This window comes from Narcine bancroftii, chromosome 6 (assembly GCF_036971445.1).
Source record: "Narcine bancroftii isolate sNarBan1 chromosome 6, sNarBan1.hap1, whole genome shotgun sequence".
NCBI lineage: Eukaryota > Metazoa > Chordata > Chondrichthyes > Torpediniformes > Narcinidae > Narcine > Narcine bancroftii.
The window spans coordinates 251050934-251075478 of NC_091474.1; the positions used below are offsets into that span (position 1 = coordinate 251050934).

The following is a 24545-nucleotide window of genomic DNA, read 5'->3' on the forward strand; positions in this document are numbered from 1 at the left end:
AGGATATGTAATATCATCATCTTTTAATTCCAAGGTGGGGTGGGGAGGGCCTAGGCATCCTGATAAACAAAAACATGCCAGTAACAATTGGAGAAACTATCATTGACCTGTCAGGCCAATATATTTTAGTTAATTGTCAGCTTTACTCAGAGGCCTGGACACTTTTAAACTTATACTTAATTATGATTAAGTATGAAGATATTTGTTCAAAATATCTTCCTTAAAGTTTTAAGAGGACAACAAAATATACTCACTTGTAGGCAACTTCAGTTTCTGTATGAATCCTGTCCTGGACAAGTCAACACAGACAGTATCCAAAATAAAAGCTGCCAAAACTACTTTGGCTTTCATGATACATTTAAATTTGACAGATGTGAGGAGGCAAACACACCCTCGAACCAGGGACTACTTTAATTCTTCCCCCCACTTTTTGTTATCAACACAGTTAATTCATAGAACATTAGTCTGAATACTTATATAGAACCCTGTTGGATTATATGCCTTTAACCCTCTCTGTTTTGATGCCAGAAAAAACAACCAACTCATACAGATGATGTTTGAATTCCACCCTCCTTCAAAAACCAGAATTTTGCACATTTATTGGAGACCACATAAAGTTACTCTGTGAGATAAATTATCCCTCTCCTTCCAACAGTTTTATGGGACCCAATAAAAGCCTACCTTAGAAGACAGTTAATCTCATATACAAATGGTATTAAGAAGAAATACATGGCAGACATAGGAATGGAAACATAAATTCTGAAATTGGAAAAGGAGTTCCAACAGTCTGGCTCCAAGGAAGTACATGAAGTGCTTGTAAGCAAAAAAAGCTCAAGTATAATATGCTACATAAAATTGAAAAAAAAAACATTCTAAGAACTAAAGAAATATACTGGGAGAGAAAACACATCAAGTCTTGTCCTGGTAATTGAAAGTAGCAGAAATTTTGAAAATAATTAATTAAATTCAAACTGAAGTGAGCTCAGTCTCATGTAATCCAACAGAAATCAATAACACATTTTAACAGTTCTATACAAATTTATATAAATCAGAATTTCCAGATGACCTGACTAAGATTAGTGAATTTTTATCCATTATTGAACTACCCAAACTTAACCAAGAAGATCAAACAAATTTGGACCTCCCCTTTACCCCAAAAGAAATTTAAAAAGCCGTAGGCTAACTTCAGTCCATTAAATCACTAGGGAAGGACAGTTTCCTACCAGAATTTTATGGAGAATTTAAGGATCTACTCACACTCTCATTATTTTCCTTGACTCCTTTTCAACTGCCATAATTACTGAGATTCATTAAAAAAGGAGACCCATTAAAATGCTCTTCATTTTGGCCTATTTCATTACTAAACACAGATTATAAATTGATTTCTATGGCACTGGCTAATGGACTTGGCCAATCCTTGCTGAAATTAATAAATCCAGACCAGGGTAGCTTTATTTTGAAATGTTGATCAGCCAACAGCCTATGTAGGCTCTTTAATATCATCCACTGTGCTCTAAGGCTGAACTGGGTGTTGCTGAGGTTCTGGATGCTAAGAAAGCCTTTGACAGTCTAGAATGGCCCTATTTATTGAGTCTTGGCCAAACTCGGGTTTAGGGAACTGTTTATTAACTGGGTTAGAACTCTTTATCATCGACCCAAAGCCAGAGTTGCCACTAATGGACGTTCTCTTTGAGCAGGTTAAGTCAACAGGACATTTTGTTTTGGCTATTGAACTCTTAGAGGCAATTAGACAAGAGTCGGATATAAAGGGTCACAAAATTAATCTTATGGCAGATGATGTAATCCTCTACTTAACAGATCCAGTTAATACCCTCACTAAATTACAGACTTTATTAAAATCTTATGGTGAAGTTTCAGATTGCAAGGTAAACTGGGGAAAAAAGTGAAATTATCCCACTAACAAATTTCGACTACACTGAGTACCAGCAAACAAGCCCAGTCAAGTGGCCCTCGAGTGGCATTAAATATCTTGGAATAATGGTAGATAATGATCTTCAGAATTTATACAAACTTAATTACCTCCCATTACTTAGTAAAATTGAAGAAGATTTGAGTAGGTGGATGAACTTGCCCATCACTCTAATTGGCAGAGTCAACTGTACGAAGATGAATATATTGCTGAGATTGCATTATCTTTTTCAATCCTTACCCATTCGGCTGCCTCAAACCTTTTTTAAAACCATTAATAAGCATGTTGGACAGTTTATATGGAATTGCAAAGTACCCAGAGTATCCATGGACAAATTAACGTGGGATTATAGATTAGGAGGCATCCAGCTGCCCATTTTCAAAAAAATATTATTTGGTAGCCTAAGTGAGATTTATTTCTACATTTTTTGAGGGTGATGATGCCCCCTCCCGGGTACAAATTGGATTGCACTCCCTAAAAGAGAAAGTGTACAATGATTTTATTTATAAAAGGAATTCCATAATTATAGCCAACAAAACAGACAACCCTACTTTAAAACACTTGGTTAGAATATGGTGCGAGTCCTGTGGAGGCTCTGGCCTGAAAAGAGGATTGTCACTTTAAGACAAAATGAACTTATACCCCATGACTTGAACAACAAAATCCTGGAAGCCTGTTATGGGATACAACATCTGGAAGATTGCTATGAAAAATGACTTTTCATGTTGTTTGAACAGTTGAAGAAAATATGTCTTGTCTAAAAAGCCTTTCTTTTGTTAAGATCCTTCCTCGGGACCGATTTGGGCCCTGAAATGACTTTACCGGGACTCTCTGAAATGGAGAAATTACTCCATGAAGGAAATGTATATAAATTTATTTCTAGAATATACTTTTTATTGATGAGTGAGGGCCAAAATACAGGTTTGCATAAATCTAGAGTGAGATGGGAGACAGATTTAGACATGACATAATTGACGAACAACTCCGGTCAGATCTATGTTGGGTCAATGCCAGGTACAGATTGGTCCACTATAATTTTTTCCATCAACTGTACCTCACCCCACAGAAATTACACCAATATAAACCTGAGTTATCAGAGATGTGTTTTAGGTGTGGTTCCTTCTTACACTCTACCTGGCTCTGCTAGAAGGTGAGACCCTTCTGGTATGACCTTTGTGACATCCTAACTAAGATCACTGGTGTCACCTTCCCAGTAGACCCAGAGTTTCTGGGGAACTTTACAAGTGTTGGTAGATTGCTAACCAATTTCCAAATTAAAATTCACAGAAATTGCCTTACATGTGGCCAGAAAATGTGTAGCAGTAAGACAGAAATCTGACTCCCATAACCTCATTGGAAACGAACACCTGCATTCCACTTGAATAGGTTACAAACAGTCTTAGGAGGGGATATAACATCTTAGTTAAAATCTGGCAGGCTTATTTAGAGCATATAGGTGTCTCACTGGCACTACCATACTGTTATAGTCGCTACTGAATAGCCAGCAGAGCTCTGTAAAGATTTTAATGTTGTGATACCATCATGTCTCTATGTGTTTTACTGCACGTACTGACGATGGGATTTTTCTGTTTCTTTCTTCATTTTTTTCCATGTTTAATTGGACATTCAGAGAGTGGGGGGAAGGAGGGATGGGTTTTCTTGACGTTTTGTATTTTGTATGGTTGTTGATTGTTAAATACATTTAAAATAAAGCATCACCTCACAGTTATCTGGATTGAACTCTTTAACTACCACTTTTCTGCCCAACTCTGCATCCTGTTTATATGCTTTTGTACTGAAGATAACCTTTTACACTATCATAAATACCTCCAACCTTGTGTCATCTACAAGCTTACTGATATGTGGAAAAGATCAAGAATCCCAGTTAGTATGTTGCCTCTCTAATGCGAGGGTCCGAGCTATCTCGGATCGAGTCCATGCCATTCTCAGGAGGGAGCCAGATGTTGTGGTCCATGTAGAAACAAATGACGTGGATAGGTAGTAGGGTGAGGTGGTCATACAAGGAGAGTTCAGGGAGTTAGATGCTAGGTTGAAGGACAGGACCTCCAGGGTAGTGATCTCAAGTTTGCTACCTGTGCTACATGCCGGTGAAGTTAGAAATGAGAGGATGGTGCATCTTAACATGTGGCTAAAGACATGGTGTAGGAGGGAAGGTCTCAGGTTTCTGGATCATTGGGCTCTCTTCCAGGGAAGGTGTGTCCTGTTCCAATGGAACAGTTAGCATCTGAACTGGAAGGGGTATAATATCCTTGTGGAAAGGTTTGCTAGTGCTGCTCCGGTGGGGTTAAACTAGATTTACAGGGGTAGAGGAACCAGAGTGCCAGAGCAGATAGAGGAGGGGAAAGATTATATTAAAATTGCATGCCCTATTAGAAATAGAATATGGTGGAAATTTTCTTAGGCACATCTATTTAGGAGTATTGTAGGAAAGGCAGACGATCTTAGAACGTGGATTAGCACGTGGAATTATGACATGGTGGCCTTTAGTGAAACCTGGTTGCAGGAGGGGAAAGACTTTCAGCCCAATGTTACGGACTTCCGTTGCTTTTGGCATGATAGAACAGGCTTCTCAGACTGGAGGCCTGTGACTAGTGCTGCCTCAGAGATCAGTGGTGGGACCATTGATGTTTGTATTCTAGATCAATGATCTGGATGATAATGTGGGAAATTGGATATGGTAGATTGGAGGTGTTATGAACAGCGAAGAAGGTTTTCAATGCTTTCAGAGGGATCTGGACCAGCTGGAAAAATGGGCTAAAAATTGCAGATGGAATTTATTGCAGACAAGTGTGAGGTGCTGCATTTTGGAAGGACAAACTAAGAAAGAACATACACGGTGAATGGTAGGGCACTGAGGAGTGCGGTAAAACAGAGGGATCTAGGAATACATTGACATAATTCCCTGAAAGTGGCATCACGGGGGGATTGGGTTGTAAAGAGCTTTTGGCATATTGGCCTTCATAAATCAAAGTATTGAGTACGCGAGTTAGGATATTATGTTAAAGTTGTCTAAGATATTGGTGAGGTCAAATTTGAAGGATTTTGTGCAGTTTTGGTCATCTAACTACAGGAAAGTATCAATAAGATAGAAAGAGTGCAGAGATTTACTAGGATGTTGCCCGGACTTCAGGAATTGAGTTACAGGGAAAGGTTAAACAGGTTATGACTTTATTCCCTGAAGCGTAGAAGAATGAGGGGAAATTTGATAGAGGTGCAGATGCTTCTCAACTTAATTGTGAAACCGAATTCACTCAACTGGGTGCACAGTTGTCTCAGGTGGGCGGCGTGGGCTTTGCGGCTGCGGCTAGCAATGAGGATATCATTCATATAGATGAATGCAAATGGGAGGTCCCAGCCCACTGCATCCATCAGTCACTGGACAGTTTGTGCCATATTTTTCAGACCAATGGGCATGTGTGGGAATTCGAACAGGCCAAAAGGCGTTATAATCGCAGTCTTTGGGACATTCTGGGGGTGAATTTGGATTTGGTGGTACCCCCAGAAGAGGTTCACATTGGAAAACACCCGTGCCCCATGCAGGTAGGCGGTGAGGTCTTGGATGTGGGGCATGGGATATCTGTCGCGCATGGTGGCATCATTGAGGCGGCAGTAGTCGCCACATGGCCCCCCCCCTACTATTTTTGGCACCATGTGGAGGGGGAGGCCTAAGGACTGTTGGAACGTTACCCAGTCCCTAGCTCCTCAATTTTCTTGAACTCTTCCTCCTTGGTGCAAGGGGCAAGGGATAAGATTTCTGGATCATTGGGATAAGATTTCTGGATCATTGGGATCTCTTCTGGGGAAGGTCGGACTTGTACAAAAGGGACGGACTCCACTTGAACTGGAGGGGGACCAATGTGCTGGCAAGCAGATTTGCTAGAGCTGTGGGGGAAGGTTTAAACTAGTTTGGCAGGGGGGTGGGGAACAGAGTGTGAGAGCAGAGTCAAGGTAGCATGGCCACCTAGAATAAAAACAATAACAAAGGTAGGATGGAGATTAGGGTAGAAGGTAGAAAAGAGAATATAGGTGAGGGTCATTCTCTGAAATGCATATATTTTAATGCAAGAAGCATAGTGAACAAGGTAGATAAGCTTAGAGCATGGACAGATACTTGGGGTCACGATATTGTGGCAATTAGTGAGACTTGGCTACAGGAGGGGCAGGACTGGCAACTTAATATTCCAGGATACATTTGTTTTAGATGTGATAGATCTGGGGGTAAAAAAGGGGGAGGAGTTGCTCTGCTTGTTAAGGAGGACATTACTGCCGTGAGGTGGCAGGATGGTCTGGAGGGATCGTCCAATGAGGCTGTTTGGGTGGAATTGAGGGGTGAAGGAGGCATGAGGGTGCTAATAGGGGTGTATTACAGACCATCAAATGGGCCAAGAAAATTTGAGGAACAAATTTGTAGGGAGATAACGTATATGTGTGAGAATCATAAGGTAGTGATCGTGGGAGATTTTAACTTCCCTCACATTGATTGGGATACCCATACAGTTAGAGGGCTGGATGGGCTAGAGTTCGTTAAATGTGTTCAAGATTGTTTTCTAAATCAATTAGTAGAAGAACCAACTCGGGACGGTGTAATACTATATCTCCTGTTAGGGAATGAGCTAGGTCAGGTATCGGACATTAATGTTGGAGAACAAATTGGGTCTAGTGATCATAACTCTGTTAGTTTTCAGGTAGTTTTAGGGAAGAGAAAGGAGGGGCCTAAAGTTGAGCAAATTTTGAAGGAATAAGAAGGGATTTGGGGAGTATTGAGTGGGACAGGATATTTTCAGGTAAGGATGTTAATGAAAAATGGAGGATATTCAAAAAAATAAATTTTGAGGCTACAGAGTAGATATGTCCCAGTGAGGATCAAAGAAAAGGCTGGAAGTCATAGGGAGGCTTGGTTTTCGAGGAATATTGGAAATTTGGTTAGGAGAAAAAGGGAGGTGTACAAGAGGTATAAAGAGCAGGGAGCTGAGAGTTTGAAGGAGGACTACAAGGAGTGTAGAAGGAATCTTAAGAAAGAAATTAGAAAGGCCAAAAAAAGGCACGAAGAGGCTTTGGCAGACAGAGTAAAAATAAATCCAAAGGGTTTCTATAAGTACATTAAAAGTAAAAGATTAGTGAGGGATAAAATTGGACCCCTTGTAGATAGTGAGGGTAGGCTGAGTGAGAAGTCAGAGGAAATGGGGGAAATTTTGAATGATTTCTTTGCCTCGATATTTACTAGGGAAAAAAATATTGAACCAGTTGAGGAAAAGAAAAATAGTGGGGAGGTCATGAAGCATATAAGGATAACCGAGGAGGTAGTGATGGCTGTGTTGAAAAAGATAAAGGTGGATAAATCTCCGGGACCGGACAAAATATTCCCAAGGACACTCAGGGAGGCTAGTGGACAGATAGTGGGGCCATTAACAGAGATATTTAGGATGTCACTGGCCACGGGGGTAGTGCCAAGGGATTGGAGGGTGGTGCATGTGGTTCTGCTGTTTAAGAAAGGGTCTAAATGTAAACCTGGGAATTATAGGCCCGTGAGTCTGACGTCTGTGGTGGGCAAGTTGATGGAAAGTGTTCTGAGGGATGGTATTTACAAATATTTGGAGATACAGGGATTGCTAGGGAGTAATCAGCATGGTTTTGTCAGGGGTAGATCATGCTTGACAAACCTGATTGAGTTTTCGAGGGGGTTACAAAAAAGGTTGATGAAGGGAAAGCTGTGGATGTTGTCTATTTAGAGTTTAGTAAAGCTTTTGACAAAGTTCCCCACAGGAGGTTGTGAAAAAAGGTGGAGGCATTAGGTATAAATAAGGAAGTAGTGAAATGGATTCAGCAATGGTTGGATGGGAGGTGTCAGAGAGTAGTGGTAGAAAATTGTTTGTCCAATTAGAGGCCGGTGACTAGTGGAGTTCCTCAGGGATCGGTCCTGGGTCCACTATTGTTTGTTATATATATTAACGATCTGGAAGTAGGGGTGGAGAATTGGATAAGCAAGATGGTGGATGATACAACGATTGGTGGTGTTGTGGACAGTGAGGAAGATTACATGCACACCAAAACCTTGAAGTTGAGACTGGTATATTGCACTGGCCATCTTGTTTATATGGGCCCCAGGCGCTGACGTCAGGACACTGCGTCATCAGAGCGCCGGCCTGGGATTGGCTGGCATTCCTGTCACAGTTCACTATCTTCTCGCTGTGCAGGAGGTCACCTGGGATGATGGCCAGTGTTTATCAGCCATTTTGTGGGCCAATCGACATCTTCGTGTGTGCGCTGCTACAACCGCACCTATTATTTTATCTCTTTTGATCTTTTTATTGCGTTTGATAGAACAAGAACACGTTGTATAGAGAACACAAGGTAACCAAATATGAAGAATATAGGTACATTTACAAAAATAAAACAATAACAATATTATCCTTCCCTATACAATGTTGATGGAATGATTTTAAAAAATCCCCTACAAAAAAAATCCTGGGATGTTTTGACATAAGATTAAAGGGAGTGCAGTTCTGCTGAATCTATAAACATTACTAACTGAAGGAAAAACCACGTACATATATAAATACATTCAGGATTAAGACATACAGATTTAATGAGTCCAGAAAAGGACTCCAAATTCTCTGAAAATTAGTGTTAGAATACAACGTAGAACACCTGATCTTTTCTAAATTAAGACATGATATAATCACTGAGTACTACTAGTGGGTGGAACAGGATCTTTCAATCTAAGTAGGATGATCAGATAAAGAAAATATCATCTAACGTTCCAAACAAAGATGTTAAAGGATTAGGTTTAAGATTAACACGTAATATTATTGACAAAACGTGAAAAATCTGCTCCAATAAAGTTCAAGAACTCGACAAGACCAGAAGGTGCTTCCCCATCATTACATCTGTCAGATTGGGGATTTAGATCAGGAAATATAAGGGATCATTTGTCTTTAGACATGCAAGTCTGATGTACATCCTTGAACTGAATAAGAGAATAAGAGCACATAATGAAGAAGTGTTAACTAATTTAAGAATCAAATCCTAATAGAAAACTGTAGATTTTGCACCCATGTTCTTTTAATTTTATCAGGGGAAACCTGTTGTGATTTTGAAAGCATACCACATAAAAGTTATTAAACCTTTCTGGGAGGGTTGTATTTTGAAAATTACATCCAGCCTATTAGATTCGCAAGTCAAGGGAAAATTTTATAATTGAACCTGTAAAAAAAAATTCTGATCTGCCAAGTATGTAAAAAAAAAATGTGAATTTGATATATTTTTTATAATTAAATTTTGAATACCTTTATTCCTTACTGAAAAAAACATTAATGTACACAACTGAAAGCACATTGGGCATGAAGAATGTTTGAAGCATTAAACTAAAATTAGTTGCTAGATGGTGGAGATGCAAAAGCAACAGGGTTGTCAATTTCACCCTCTTCTGATGATGACCGAGAACAGCTCGTACAATGCACTGTGTCATCAACACTTGGTGGTGGTTTAATAGGCATAGTCTTCTTAAGGAAGATAATCAATTTTTGACTGGACAGATTGTTTCTTCTTTTCATTGTAAATTTCTCTGTAGCAAGCAATAGTATCCTGTATATGCCTGTCAGCTCTTGCAAATCTCTCATAATTGATGTCCATTTCTTCTAACATCCATATCCTACTATTGATAGTAACAAGAGCCTCAGCCAGTTTCTTTGCTGTGAATTGTATTGGTGCCTCTATAACTTCGGCTTCCTCTGCCTCAGTTTCTTAATTTCTTGCTTCCTCCAGTTCAATCAGTTCCTCGTTGTCAACAAGCTCATGAATGTCCTCTTCATCCATTTCCAATTCTAGATGTTTCCCAAGCACAATATCTTTTGTTCATGGACTTAGAAATTCTTTGTTCATTCAGTGATGTCTCCCAAAACCTTTAATTACTTCTTAGCTTCAACTTCTCGTTCAACAATGTCGCAGCTAATGTCTCCAACATCTGTGGGATGTTGTTCCTTCTTGATAAGAAAACCATTACAACTGATTTATGTGACACCATTTCTGTGGAAATCAAGTCGTAATCACTTCTTTGGAAAAGGAAACTTAAGGTTTATCTATAGTTGCAATCCCATAATCCTTTGCATTCTGTGTTGACCACTTTTACATCAAAAGTCCCAGAATCCTTTACAGTGTCAGAACATAATGCTTAATTACCCATAAATCTTTACATTCCCTACTTTTATAATTCCATGATAACTAATTAGATTATACTGTTAAAAGTGTTTAGTTCTACACATTTTATCAAGACACACATCTCCTTGAGTAGGACCATAAAAAAAAAGGATAATCACGAAAAGGGCTGTGGAGAATAGATGGGCATCACAGAAATAGTCAATCTTCAAGGGTAGCTGGGAGCATAAAAGTTTTTCTCCAGCCACTGGATCTATCCAGTAGCAAAGCATTGTGCAAAGTGATAGGTGTGATGGTCAGGCATTTTGTATCAATTTCTCGTGAGTCCTGTATTTCTCTTTTTGATGTTATCAGAACTGTTTGTACTGTAGCCTTGACCTATAATTTTACAGGTCTCACTATGACCATCCAGCACAGTCAGAGTCCATTTGGTTCCGGATTGTCATTATTCAGATGGCAGCCACCTCTGCAGACACCACCCAGCTGCTCGGACGGAGCCCCTTAGTTGTTTCATTAGCCAATTCTACCTTCTAAGTCAGCCACCAGGTCTTTGGATGCCTTTCTCGTATCAATGAAGGGCAATAGAATCATAAGGACCTGCTCCATCTTAGAGATATCTCTCTTTATCCTGACCCCGGTTACCTCTGCCCAATATAGGTATTGGGATAGCTTCTGTACATTTTGTATATCCAAATTAACAGGACTCTATCCAATTAGTAGTTGGCCGTAGATACGTCTTTTGTCACAAATAAAATGTCTCGTATATAGTAAAAGTTTTCCATCAATGTTCTCCCCTTTTGTCCTGTTTCTCAAATACTTTTCTTTTTAAAATATTTTTATTGAGTCTAGTATATAAATCCTACATACAAAATTATATAATATAACAAACAACAGGTCATATTGTAGACATATCACAAATTAAACATAATGTAAATCAAAAAATCTATCCATAATTGTTTATTAAACTTATTTCTTTAAAACATTAAATTCTATCAATATGGTAATTAACAATTTATCCATTTCTCATAATCTATCCCAACATAGTTCTAAATAAAAAATTGATAGGACTAAATTAAACAATCCCTTTATCTTAATCCATGACAACCACATTTAAACCCATTTTTCAGAATTTATCAAAGATTCTAAAGATCAGATTAGAACCATGCCCTTCATTGCTTTGCTTGGTTTTTCTTGAGAACAAGATATGTTCTTGACTTCAACCCATGAGAAAAATTGTAGCTTTTACCTCATTGATAGCTAGATGAGCAATTTTAATGAAATGAAAGGATGACTCTCCACCTACTCATCCCCAGTAATTACATGATGAGTATGTCCTGCTTAAGCTTGGAGAAAATTAGATACACCATTAAAGATATAACGTTTCAATTTGACAAGGTGTGATCTCATTTCATAGATTGGCATCATAATTGGAAAATTTAAGAAGACTGGATGCTCCAGAGACTCTGTCTAGTGTCTGAAAGTCGTTATTCGATCCATATCTTTACAATGTTACATTAACCTTGCTTAGAGAGGGGGGTTAGATTAGTCTGGGATTTTGTTTTTCTTTTTATCTTTTTTTTAAATTATTTAAACATGGATTCAACTGCATTATTTCAGATAGATTGAAATGTAATCCCTCTAATCTCGTCTTATTTTAAATTCTGAACCTAAAAACAATAGTTATCATCCTGATTTCATTAGTGTTCCTTAAAAAGTAGCCACTGTCATGTACCTTAAACTGAAGTTTTGAAGGTATGTGCTTGATGAGTTTTTTGGGAATGTTTTATTTTTTTCTCTGCCATCAATAAACAAGGAGATAACATCACTGACTGTTACAGAATATATCAATATCTTCTAGCAATCTGCTTACGTGATGTTTCTCCCCTTCCCACTCCCCCCCCCCACAAAAAAAGAGAAAAACAAAAAGAAAAGGAGAAAAAAAACCAGAGGCTGGATATGGTGTCAGCGCTTCCAGTAAGTGTCCATAGAGGCTGTGAACCCACCCCCTTAATTCATCTATTGGTAGATCTCTAAGTCTTGATGAGTTGATTTTAACACTATGTGGATTCCTTTTAGGTTCTGAAAGATAAAGCAGAACTCCAGAAGGAGAAAGAATCTCGGCAGAAACGCTTGGATATTCTTGGAAATGAGTTACAGAAGATACGTAAACAACAAGGTAGAAATTGGCGACGAGTTGTTGTACCGCACCTGCAATGTTGATGAATTCAACTGTTTGGTTTTGATACAGAAGTGTTTATTAATTTCTGGTATTCTTTCATTGACCAGCTGTTTTAAGGCAATGGACAAGATTTCAGCCTACTTATCAATAACTTTCTTCTTTATTATTGGATTGTTTTAGTTTATTTTTTTAGAAACTTGCATTTCTGTGAACTTGGAGTCCCATAGTAATTGCAGTTGCAGGGTATAGCTTGAGTGTCCTTTGGAGTCTGGGTGCCCTACTTTGAAGGGGAAACTAACCATTTATCGGTTACAGTGGTGTGAACACATCACATTAATTAGGTAAGGACCACAACAAACATCAGTTTTCTTCTTACACACTTTTATCACAGGATCTACTGTGGTGAAGAGAGAATTGAGAAAAATAATCTCATGCCATTCAAGAAGATCAAAGTTGATCATTTATCTCAAAGACAAATTGTGATATGATTGAGGAAATTGGCCTCAGTGGGATCTGTAGTGTGGAAGAGTGGACCTCATCAGATATTTGGGTCAGTGCCTCTTCCAGGGCAATCATTCCTACTTTAATTTGTTTTTCAGCCCCTCCCTCTGGGTGGAGCTTGAACTACAAACTTGATCCACTAAACACCAATTTGTCTTTGAGCTTATACAGCAAGTAGCTCTTGGTTGGCGTGCACGCTCCTTGGTCAATAAAAGTTAGAAAAATCACAAAACCAGCAGTGAGTCTACTTCTGTAAACCTGGGGAGGGAGAAGAACTGGAGAGTTGCGTGTTAAACGAGGTGCTAAGTTTAAAATTAAATCTTCACCTCTCCCTTCCGCCTTTAACGTGTAAAGGGGAATTGCTAAGAAAGAAACGCCGTGAGAAGGACGGACACAAAGACCCTCTTCTGGTTGAAAATGGCAAGCTTCAGGAAGATATTGTCCGCCAGATGTCGATAGTTCGTCAGAAGGTTGAGGATACAGACAAAAAAATATCCGAGCTAGAGAAAGTGGCTCAAATCTTGGGGGTGGAGATTCAAGAGAAAACTTCAAAAAAAGATGATATTCTGGAAAAGGTGCTGCTAGAAGGAGTAAAGTTGCCATCATCAAAGGTAGTGACTTTCAAAACATTTTTTAACAAAAGCTTATCAAACTACTGAAATAGTTGGACCAGTAAAATGGATGTCCTAATATGATATCTTGAATTTTTAATTGAAAGATACAGGAGTGGCTTTTTGACATTTTTAATTTTCTTGCATTTAGTTTCATCTCCTGCAGCAATCATTCTTTGATTTGGTGAACTTTTGCACAATAATGATCAGTGAGGACCATGCTTGGACTTTTCTCAATGTAGAGCATCCTGGTCTTCTCCCACCATTGCTGCTTTTGATATTGCCATGTGAAATTAAAGAGCACTCTTCCTCCCACAATATCAGCCTAACTGCTAATTTAATTTTTTGGGTGGAAGGATGAAAAGCACACAGTGTTATTATCCTATCATGACATCCTTTTACATGGTAAATTTGGATTTGTTTGAATCTTAAATTTTTCTCTTGTATGTGACCATTTCTATGCGTCTTAATACAGGAGATTTCAACAAAAACAAGATCTCTGAAGGAATTGTATGATAAAACAGAGAAGCTCCATGAGAGCATCTCTGAAGCTGGGGATGTGTACGAATACTATGATGCAGGAAACCACTGGTGCAAAAGCTGCAACACTATTTGTGGGACACTCTTCGACTTTTTCACTCACATGCATAATAAACGGCACAGGCAGGTGGGTATACTTAGACACTGTTTTCTGATGCCATCTTCACAAAGGAATTTAATTTGAAAAGAAACTTCATGTGCATCATGTAGGTAACACAGTGGCGTTTGTATCATGGAAAGAACCAACACTTGCTTGGAAATGGATTATAAGAAATAAAAGGAAAATATATGCAGTATGAAATAGGGGAGTTTTGAGTTTATTGCATTTAAGTTGAAAGTGGAAAACTCTATCAAGGTGAAGCATTTGATTTCAGAAAACATCTTTACATTTTTCAATCAAAATACAATAAAAATAAATGTTCCACACTGACATCTTTGTTTTTGGTAGGTTAATGGGATGCTGCAATGAGATGCCATCAAAAAATAAATCAATGTACTGTATATCAAGATCAGTTTGGTCATGGTGATACATGAAAGTAGGATTTAGAATAATAAGAGAAGCCAAGACCCATGAAAGCCCTTGTGTTATGAATGTCAGTGTATTTCATGGTTTGGTCACAAGAGGCAGATGCAATATCAGGGGAAAAAAATGGAAGTGAAATATTGATAAAATGATAGAGGAAGCCTCAGTTTCACAAAAAATAAACTTGCCAATCCTACCCTGATCAAATGGAAGATTATTCTGGAATTTTAAATATGAAGTCTCCTGAATTTGATGTATGAGTTTTGTGAATTAATGAAAATTGAACTCATTTCTCACAGGCATAGTTCAGTATGTTTCTAAGCTAGTGCCAAGTTTAGTGAGATTTGAATTGATAGTTATGTTTTATATTTTAAGTATCAGGTGAGGGAGGAGAAATGATGCCATTCAGAACAAAAGTTAAGATATGAGGACAAATTTACTGACTTTTGTTCCAGAAAATTAAGTCTTGAAACTACTTATTGTTCTATGGGATTCTATCACATTGTTTTTGTTCACTCTCAGAGGGGATGTATTTCAAAATTTATCATGCAGAATTTGTCTGTGCAAATGTGTGCACTTAATGTTTCTCACTGCTGTCTCTTGTTCTGGAGCAGCTTGCAATCCATGCCCCAACTTCTCTCAGTACAATTCAATTGCCAACTGCAAATGCATCATTAAAAACCAAAAATTTGCAACAGCAGATTCTCATCTTGAAGAGAATGACATCTGAATTTCTCTGACAACGTCTTTCCTCATTTTAATAGAAATTCAGCATTGGAAAAATATGTTTAATTTTGCCTTCTCCACAGCAATTCACATCCACCGATAAACTATATTATTATACGCACATTTAATTTACTGCTGTGCTGTGACAACTAATTGTATTTCCAGTATGTAATGTAATGTAATGTTCTCTGTGTAAATTAATGTACAAATCCACCATGAATGTACCTCTGTCACTATGCAACTAGACATTGGACCCTTACGATAGACCGTGGTCTACGAAGATGCTGAATGAAGATAAAAATGACTCCATTAAACGAACTGACAAAGTAACAATGCCAGCAAAAGGTAAGTTTGTACTTGTCTCATCATTGCCTCGTCACTTTGCAATTTATTCCAAAATGTCTTAAAATATTTATCTTGAAAGATGAGGGCAGAGGACGAATTGAGCCAGTTTTATAGTCATTACAATGTTTCTGTCTTAACTTTTGCACAGTAATATGTGACAGAGGAGAAAACAATCCCAATATAATTCTGCAGTCATTGTCCACTTAACCATTCTTAGTATTCTTTGAAATTCCTGTTGTAAAATAGTTGATGGGCGGCACAGTTAGCGTAGTGGTTAGGACAATGCTGTTATGGCACCAGTGATAGGAGTTTGTACATTCCCCATATCTGTATGGGATTCCTTTAGGTTCTCCAGTTTTCTCCCACTGTCTAACACATACTGGGGTTGGAGGTCAATTGGGTGTAATTGGGCCTGTTACTCTGCTATATGTCTAAAAAAAAATTATTTTAATTCAGGATTTAGATTTCATACATTTATTCCATTTATCCATCCCATATTACCCTGAAATGGGATGCTTCTTTGATAATTTGGCTGCTGGGTGAACTGCACTGAATCTGGAATCACTTCTAGGTGTTCATCAGGTAAATTTCCTCCCTGAAGGACATTGGTGAACAAAATCAGTAATTGCAACTGGTAGATTTATGCTGGCTACCTCATACAAATGTTTTCATTATTAAATTTATAAAATTAATTGAATTTAAATTCCCCATGGTGATATTTGAAAGCATCTCCAGATTATCAGCTTGAGCTTTCTGCATTGCATTCCTTTGTCAAAGTGGGACTGTGTGGTTTATGAGAGAATTAATCCAGTGTGTTTTTGAACTTTACTGGTGTAGAGATTGTTGCTGTTGACTTTGGCATCCTGAGTTCAACTGAATAAATAGAATCTAAACAGTCCTCAGAAGGAAACCTACATTAGCAGCAGTCATGGAATGAGACTTGAGTATTGTCGACCAAGTGGACCTTTAACATACTTATTATTGTTAAAATGTTAAACTAGGAAACCATTAGTCAGTGTAGCCTTGCATTCACCAAGGATTAGTGGAAAGTAAAGTATAAAGGCTATAATCAGGAATAGCTGCTAGGATTAGACATGCACGGACAAGTAGGTCAAAGGAAATCAACAGGATATATTGACTCTATGGGAACAATTATTTTACGATGTTCATTAAATTGAACCTTTCCTGTATTTTCTCATCTTCTGACTGGCAATGTCTTTTCTCAGGTTCAGAGTTTCTAATACCGATCACTGGATTTTACTGCCAGCTCTGTGAGAAGTTCTACGGAGATCAGATCTGTGCTGAAGATCATGTCAAATCACATGGTCATAATGATAAGTATAAGGTTAGGAAGAAAAATTATAAAGCATTTCCAGAAAGGAGATGGCTACATGGGAACATAATGCACCGATTATGTCTCCCAACGGCATAAACACATGGCACATGTTCAATGGGGCAGATGTACACTGCCAAAAAAACCTTTATCTCCATCGCACGCAATGTCTCCATAATCTCCAAGTTGTAATACGTTAACTGATAATGTGTTGGGATTTCCTGAAGTCATGAAGATAGTGTCTACACATTTTTAATAATTTTTTTGTGAAATCCTTTTTTTGCAGCTGGGAATCAATGGGGAAGGAAATTTGTATTTTTTGTGAGGCCTCTTTTATTATTGGTTGTTAGTAAAAAAAAATCTGTTAAGTATTTTAAGTCTTGTACCTGTGTTCAAAATAAAAGGTTGTAACCACTTGCCAGTCATTTATAAGGATATATAGTCAAACCTGATCATTAAAGAAGTCTTACACAAATGTTATGGCTTTGCCGAAGTTTTAATAATTGGCAATTTACAATAGAGTGTTTTTTTTAGTAATTGACATTAAAATATGTCACTTTATGTGGAATAAAAAGTAACATTTTAACCAGTTTTGATTTCAAGGACCGATTAGTATGCAGAGGAGCTCAAGCTGTCATGCTGGTGCAAATGTCTGTCTAAGCATGAGGCTTTGTGTTATTTCTTGGCTTGTTAAATTTTATATACCTCACTGGAATAACCATTTTTGGTAAGTTTGCAAGACAGTAAACACTACTGCTTGTTCATTGCAGTGAAAAATGCTGTGAGATATCCCTGTTTATTCATATCAGATTATATTGTATTTTCCTCCTCAGTGTCACAAACCTGAAGTTGACAAAAAAATAGGAGTTGAAGATTGACCTATAGGTTAAAGATTTACTGATGAAAAGTGCTACTCTCAATTCTAGTTTTAAAAAAAGCCACCTGCAATGGATATCAGTGATTAAATTCTTTGACAATTTTCCAGCAGTATTCAAGAAACATGGTTGGATTGTGTTTAAAGTTTCCTTTAAACTGCATCAAAATAGTTATTTTTATTCGCTGAGGCATTGTATGAAATGATTCATATTTTTAAAATTATGAAATTTCAGCCTGTGAAAATTAATTTCCAGATAAATTTGTCTGCTAAAAAATCAATCATGAATTTTAAGGGGCAAATTCTTCTGCTTTTATTTCTTATGTTTTGTCTTCTTCTAAGGAATTCCTGCACAAGTGATTTTTATTGTGCCAGCGTAGAGTGATGAAATTCTTTCTTAATCAAAATATTTCATTTCAGCTTGATGATATCTTTGAGGTCAATTTCAAATATCCCATTTTTGAAAATGGTAAGTGGCTTGTTCCTCTGGCACAAAGCCTCTACCCTACACATGCATATCTATACCATAGTGCGAGCTGCATACTATTGGTCAGGTTGCATTTGCTCTGCAAAGCCATGCCCAGCTGGCGCTCCATGATCTTCATTGTCTGTTATTTCTTATTATGTGGTGTTACGAATCCAGAGGACCCCAAAACCCAGCAGCAACAGATATTCACCAAGACAAATGGTTAATTGAACAAAAGTTGCTTTTAATTATCTTTAAACATGAAAACAGAATCAAACTTTAACTTATCACTATTGACTTAACTAACCTAACTTCACCCCCTTCTAATTCTAAGCGCACATGTATGTAATGTGTGTGTCAGTTTAGAAAAGTTCTTTGGTTCACAGTCCAATCTCACTTCTCATTCCTCCAAGTTTACTGGTTGCAGGCCATTCTAATACTGTGCACAGAATTTAACATTTATAGAGTTCACCAGGATATGGTGCTTGAAAGGTAAATGGTTACTGCTCAGGAAGGTTCTTGTCAGTTTTCAGAGAGAGATTTGTTATATAATGGACACCCAGCCACTTCAGTGTCTTGCCGAAGAAACTTGCCCCCTCAGAGTTCTCCAGATGATAACCTCTTACTTTCAGGTCACCAGAGTTCCTTTATGTTTCACTTATTCCAAATGAAAAATTCGACTTTGACCAGGCTGAATTAGGAACTCACAATTCGTCTTCCAAATGGGGTTTTCCACCCGCTTGCCAGCTTGTCCTGTTCCAGTCCCAGCTGTTGTTGCTGACTGTAACATTGTCGAAGTGATCTCTGTGTATGTGTGTGTGTCTCTCTCTCAGTGAGAAAGCCTGTTTGACTCTACTTGCAAAACCACATGATCATCTTAGGGCAGCAAGTTCCCTTCCAGACAACATGCGGTTCCGACAAGCTCTTTCATCTGCTGCCTTTTTGTAAACAACAATCCATTAGTGAAGTCTCTTGGGCACTCTCCAAAGCTTTTGCAAAGGCTCTGAGGCCCCAACATGTCTAGCATTAGCAGAGCTCCAGTATTTTAAATAAGATCTGTTTTAATGTGTTTGTATGTGACCTACACTAAAACCTTACCCAATTTATCTCCCAAACACATATCTATAGTCTGTCACAGTGGAAGTAAGGCCTGGCAGATTCTGGAACTTGAGAGTAGCTTAGTTACAAAAGGAACTTTATCATTGAAATTGAAGAGGTTTTATTTCTGTCTTTGGTGTTGAGTTTTCCAATGTTTTATATTTTGATTAACAGGAACTCAGCTTGTAGATATGCCACTTATTTGTCTTGGATGTGTTTTTATTTTCACAACTTTGTCTCCATTTGTCTAAAGGTGGCTAACACTTGCATCAAGGATTTGATATGGCACAATAGTAAAGCTGGTTGAAAGAAAAGATAAGCCATTCTATTGAAATTTGAGAGGAAGGCATCAGGCAGAACTGAGATTTTTGTCATTTAATTTATTAATTTACTTCAATAATGCTACACTGTTCATTGGTTTCTTTTTTCCTTCCCATTTTTTTCTTGCATCCTAGATTTTCATACTGTTCAAGGCAGCACTCTTCTTTGGATCATTCTATTGAGTCTTTATCCTAACAAACTGTCCAAATTATGCTTCTATCCTTCCCCTGGCGAGCCTATACTTCAAAAACCCGATCCACATAGAAGTGCATGGGTAGCAAGCACAGGAACACCATAATCTTTGAGTTCCTCTCACTGATCAGACTTGGAAATACATGGCAATTATTCTATCTTTTCAAGAGCAGCTTGGTTCCTTTCATGACTTAGTTCTTCATGGTCTCTCACAATATTGAGTTACAAAATTACCCTGCACACTTTTTCCTATCTTTAAACTGTGGAACATGTGTGTTTAGGAATTGGGAAGAAGGATGAGAGTTTGTAAAAGGAAACCTTTGAAGCAAAGATAATTATTGCCCAGAGTTGCTGATATTTTGTGGAGTTGATGTATGGGTTGTTGAGATGCAAATATTCTTTGTTTTGAAACAAAAGATGATACATATCTTCTGAGAGTAACAGCTTTTCTTTCTGTATTTTCTGATAGGAATATTTAAATGAAAATCCTGTGTACGAGCAGCGGAGAAACCTAGACCGTCAGGCTGGCTTAGTGGTGATCATGGAGACAGAACGCCGGCGACAGGCAGGGCTCAAGAGGAAAATGGATGAAGAGAAGGAAGTTCAGAAACAGAAGTTGGAGGAAATTGATGAGAGCAAGGCAAAACTAATCAAATTGGATATGGAGGAGCATGAGAATGTCACTGAGCTGGAAGAGGAAAAAAGTGACCATTCATCCTCTCGCATGATTGAGCCCAGTAGCAAGCCTGGTATAAAACTAATGCTGAAAATGGATGAGATTGAAGATAAGAAAGATGAGGAACAGGGTTTGTCCTTTGGAAAATTTAGCTGGAAGAAACCTGAGAAAGAGGAAGAGAAAAGCAGCTTGTTGGGAACAAAGGAAGAACAGGCTGAAGGCAGCAAAGAGAAAGATGATGGCAAGGGGCAGGGGGCTAAATCTGCCACTAAAACAATTGAAATCAAACTCTCAGGAAAGACTCTTATTTCTCGTACGAGCCCATGGGTACCATTTACCTCAGTAACCACCACCACACAGGCAAAAATCAGACCCAATCTTCCAGTAGCTAATGTACCCCAGAGGAAAGGTAGCATCACATCTGTGAATAAGCCAGCACCATTGGACACATTCCTCTCTATTCGTTCATCAGGGGCTTCTAACAAGCCATTACCTGTGGTTAAGGTTGGAAGGTTGTTGGCTCCTGAAGTGATTTCCAAAGCCTTTGGTGGTGAGGAAGTAACTTTGAAAGGAAGTGTTCTAGATGTACAGAGAGAGGCAGATCCCTTGGCTGAAGAACCTGCCCCTGGAGTCTCCGAATGTGAGCAAACTGTTTTGGCTATAACGGTTCGTCCTCCTCCACCACCCCCACCCACGTCTCTCAGTGACTCCACCAAGAAAATAGAGAAACCCAAAAGCTGTTTGGCTGCTGCAAACGCTAAAGATTTGTATGGTATTTACTACAGTAGATCGAGGAAGAGCCCAGCTGATAGCAGACTTGGCGGCAGTGCACACAATCCCAAATTGGTGCATGGGTCCCTGAAGCCATTGCCAAATCAGGTCAAAATGGGAGAAGCAAGCTCTTCCACAGAGCTGGGTCTCACAAAAAACGCTGCCATGGACATTCCTAAAGCAACAGACCCAGATCAAAAAAATGAAATGGAAACCGATGAACAAGCTGAAAGTAGGTATCCTCCTGATGTACAAGATTTGCCACAATGTGAAGATGATATTTTAAGTGACACAGCAGCAGAAAAACTGAATCAAGGTGAAGTGATTGTTGCTCAACATGACAGCCGTGCCGAAAAGAAGGCGATGGGCACTGTGGAGCAAGGTGAAAATAACTTAGCAGGAAATGTTGAAGAACTGGATAGTTCTGTTTTACAGACCATGGTTGAACAACTCCAGCAGTATGAAGATGAAACTAAAGAGGCTGAGAATGTAGAATTGCATGGTCCCATTTTAGAGGGTAATGCAGAACAATGCATCATCCCTGAAACTGTTAAGGACATGCATATTGCAGAAGAAGATCAACAGTGTGACGATGGTTTAGGCACTTCAAATGCATTTGAGACGAAAAATATAGAATTGGTCGCATCTCCATTGGGTGGCACTGCAGATGACCCACAGGCAGGTGAAACTGAAAGTTGTAACCTCACTGTGGGAGAAGCAGAAGATGTTGATGCCCCTGTGATCGTAGCTGGTTCTTTATCTGATGCCCAAAGAGTCTCCAGTCTGGCAGATCAAGTTAGCAGTGTATTAGAGAGCTCTCCAAAGCAGTGTGATAGAAATTTAAATGTACCTATTCCAACAAAGCAGGGTCGCAATTTGGAAATGGATTCCCAAATATCAGATAGCTCCACAGATTATTTAAAAGAATCTGACATTATCTTGAGCTTTCCTGAGCCAGTGGATAAGGTTAAGGTTGTGAAAATGAGTGCCTCTGAATTGGACAAACCTGTAGATCACACAGGCAAATGCTCTATTGGCCCCAGCCTCTCTCAACCAACAAATGAAGTTGAGGATGTGAATATAAATGCATCTGTTTTGGGCAGCACTGGAAGTCAAGTTCAACAGTGTGAGTCAGATATTAGTTACTCTGAGTCAATAGATCAGGATAAAGATGTAGAGGTGGATCCCCCAACCAACAATTACAAAGACCAAGGAAGCAAAAGTGATGCTGTCCCTAGCTTCTGTGAGCCATCAGACGATACAAAGGTAGATGTCCCTGTTTTGGACAGCACCGCAGATCATCTGGATCAGTGTGATACAGGTATTAGTTTTTCTGACCCAGTGGATGAAGCGGATATACCTGTTTTAGACACCACAGCAGACCAGCTGAAGCCCTGTGATACTGGTCGATGTTTCTCTGATGCAGTGGATAAAGCTAAGAGTATAGAAGTGGATGCTTTTGTATCAGACGGAGCAGCAGAATTTCCACGGCACTGTGATACTGGCATTAGCTTTCCTGATGAAGTGGAAGAGGCTGAGGATATAAAAGTGGCAGCTTGTATATTAGGTGACAATGCAGAGGCCCAGTGTGATGCTGGCTTCAGCATTCTCAATCCAATAGACAAGCTGGGACATCTGAAAGCAAATGCACCCAAATTACATAGCACAGTGGAACAGCAGCAGCATTATGATAAGGTAGAGGAGGTGAGGGATGAAGAAATAGATGGTGAAAGAGAGAGGTTGATTGGGATTAGTGAAATGTGCAGTTCACTTCAGACTGACCTCTGTCCTCTCCTGGATCAGCAAGGATTAGAAATGACCAAGTCTTTGTATGTTAAACCCTGGATTAGTACTGAAGAACAAAGGAGTTCACTGCAGGCTGAGCAGGTTGGTAATGTTAATCCTGAACCAGAACATCAAAATGGCAGTGGTATAATTGGTATTCCAGATCCAACCAAGTGTTGGGAGGAAAGTGAGGTGAGCACCCTCAGTCCTGAAGCGCAGAGATCAGACAATGGAGCAGACCCTTCGGGGCATAATATTCATGTGAGCACATTGGAGAGGACAGAGAAGGAAACCAGCATGCCAGTCATCACTCAGTCAGGGAAAGCTGGAAGCAGTGGTCATGTGGGTACTCAAGAGGACTGCAAGATCAGTGGCAGCTCGCGCACCTCTTCCAGACGAGCAGCCCAAGCTGGAAAGGCTGCAGTGTGCGTGCAGACACCTGATAATGCGGCTGAATCAAGCGAGTCTGGGAACATCCAGGAACCCAGCAAGCAGCTACGTCGCAGGAGTGCAAGAAACCTTCGGTCAGCAAAGTAGTCGTGGAAACTGGGATGGAAAGAATAGAGGGATATCTGCAGGACAGGATGATTAGCCTGTTCGTGGACAGTGAGACACCAAATCCTCAACGTTCTCATCTGCAAACCATGGCCTACTCTTGTTGGCCTCTGACTTTATATTAAAAAAAAGGTTTTGGGTGTTTTTGATTTGTTTTTCTGCTTTTTTTTTAGACATGCATGCTATAAATGTTCCAGCTAAGGATTCCAATTACACTGGATAGTGCTGTGTAGCATTACAATTTTTTTTATTAACGTATGGTGGTGCATTATGTTATAACAGGCACATAGTACAGGATATATCTAAATCTCAGCTTGACGAGTTTGAGAAGATAGATACCTAGTTACATCATTTCCAAACTTGAGTTGAAACTTTTACAACACTTCTCTAATTTGTTGCTGTCATTCACTTGGCACTAACTGTAAAGCATTGGATGTATTTTATGTAAATTGTAGTTCATTCTGTTAATTCCCTGTATCGTACATTAAACAATAGTGTCAAGTCTGTCTGTTTTGTTTCATTGTTTCCTGATGCAGTCTGTTCTTCACTGAATAGACAGTCTTTGCTGGTGTCTATCATTCTGAGTGGAGAAGGAGGGGAAGATGATCATGGACCAAAATTGTGGTTGTTTAACTTTTCATTTTCTTTCAGAGATGTGATGATCTGTGATATAACATAATGCAGCAAATTTCCAATTACAGCGTACAGAGGAATGCAGAACAGATATAAAAGAAATGGAGAAAGGAGGATTTTCAGTGTTGTCCTGAACACATTATCAAAGTATCAGTTTATTGCTAATTTCTGTCTGATCCTGTTCTAAACTATAATGTATAAAAAACATTCTGTGAACATGATGAATTATAACTGAAAGTTCCTTAGAATACACTTATTTGCATTTTTCCTGTGTTGAAATGTTCTAAATAAACTTAATTCAACTGTAGAAA

The 24545-nt window shown here is 38.8% G+C and overlaps 1 protein-coding gene across 2 annotated transcripts in view; it reads left to right on the forward strand.

Annotated features, from left to right (window-relative positions):
- Positions 1 to 24545, forward strand: part of LOC138737234 (zinc finger protein 318-like) — a 99980-nt gene extending 75435 nt beyond the window's left edge. For both annotated transcript variants that reach the window (XM_069887942.1, XM_069887943.1), the window contains 6 exons: positions 12182 to 12281; positions 13140 to 13396; positions 13872 to 14063; positions 15431 to 15530; positions 16757 to 16875; positions 20284 to 24545. In XM_069887942.1, the coding sequence (XP_069744043.1) occupies positions 12182 to 12281; positions 13140 to 13396; positions 13872 to 14063; positions 15431 to 15530; positions 16757 to 16875; positions 20284 to 23583 (4068 nt within the window). In that variant the 3' untranslated portion in view covers positions 23584 to 24545. The remainder of the gene's footprint in view (positions 1 to 12181; positions 12282 to 13139; positions 13397 to 13871; positions 14064 to 15430; positions 15531 to 16756; positions 16876 to 20283) is intronic.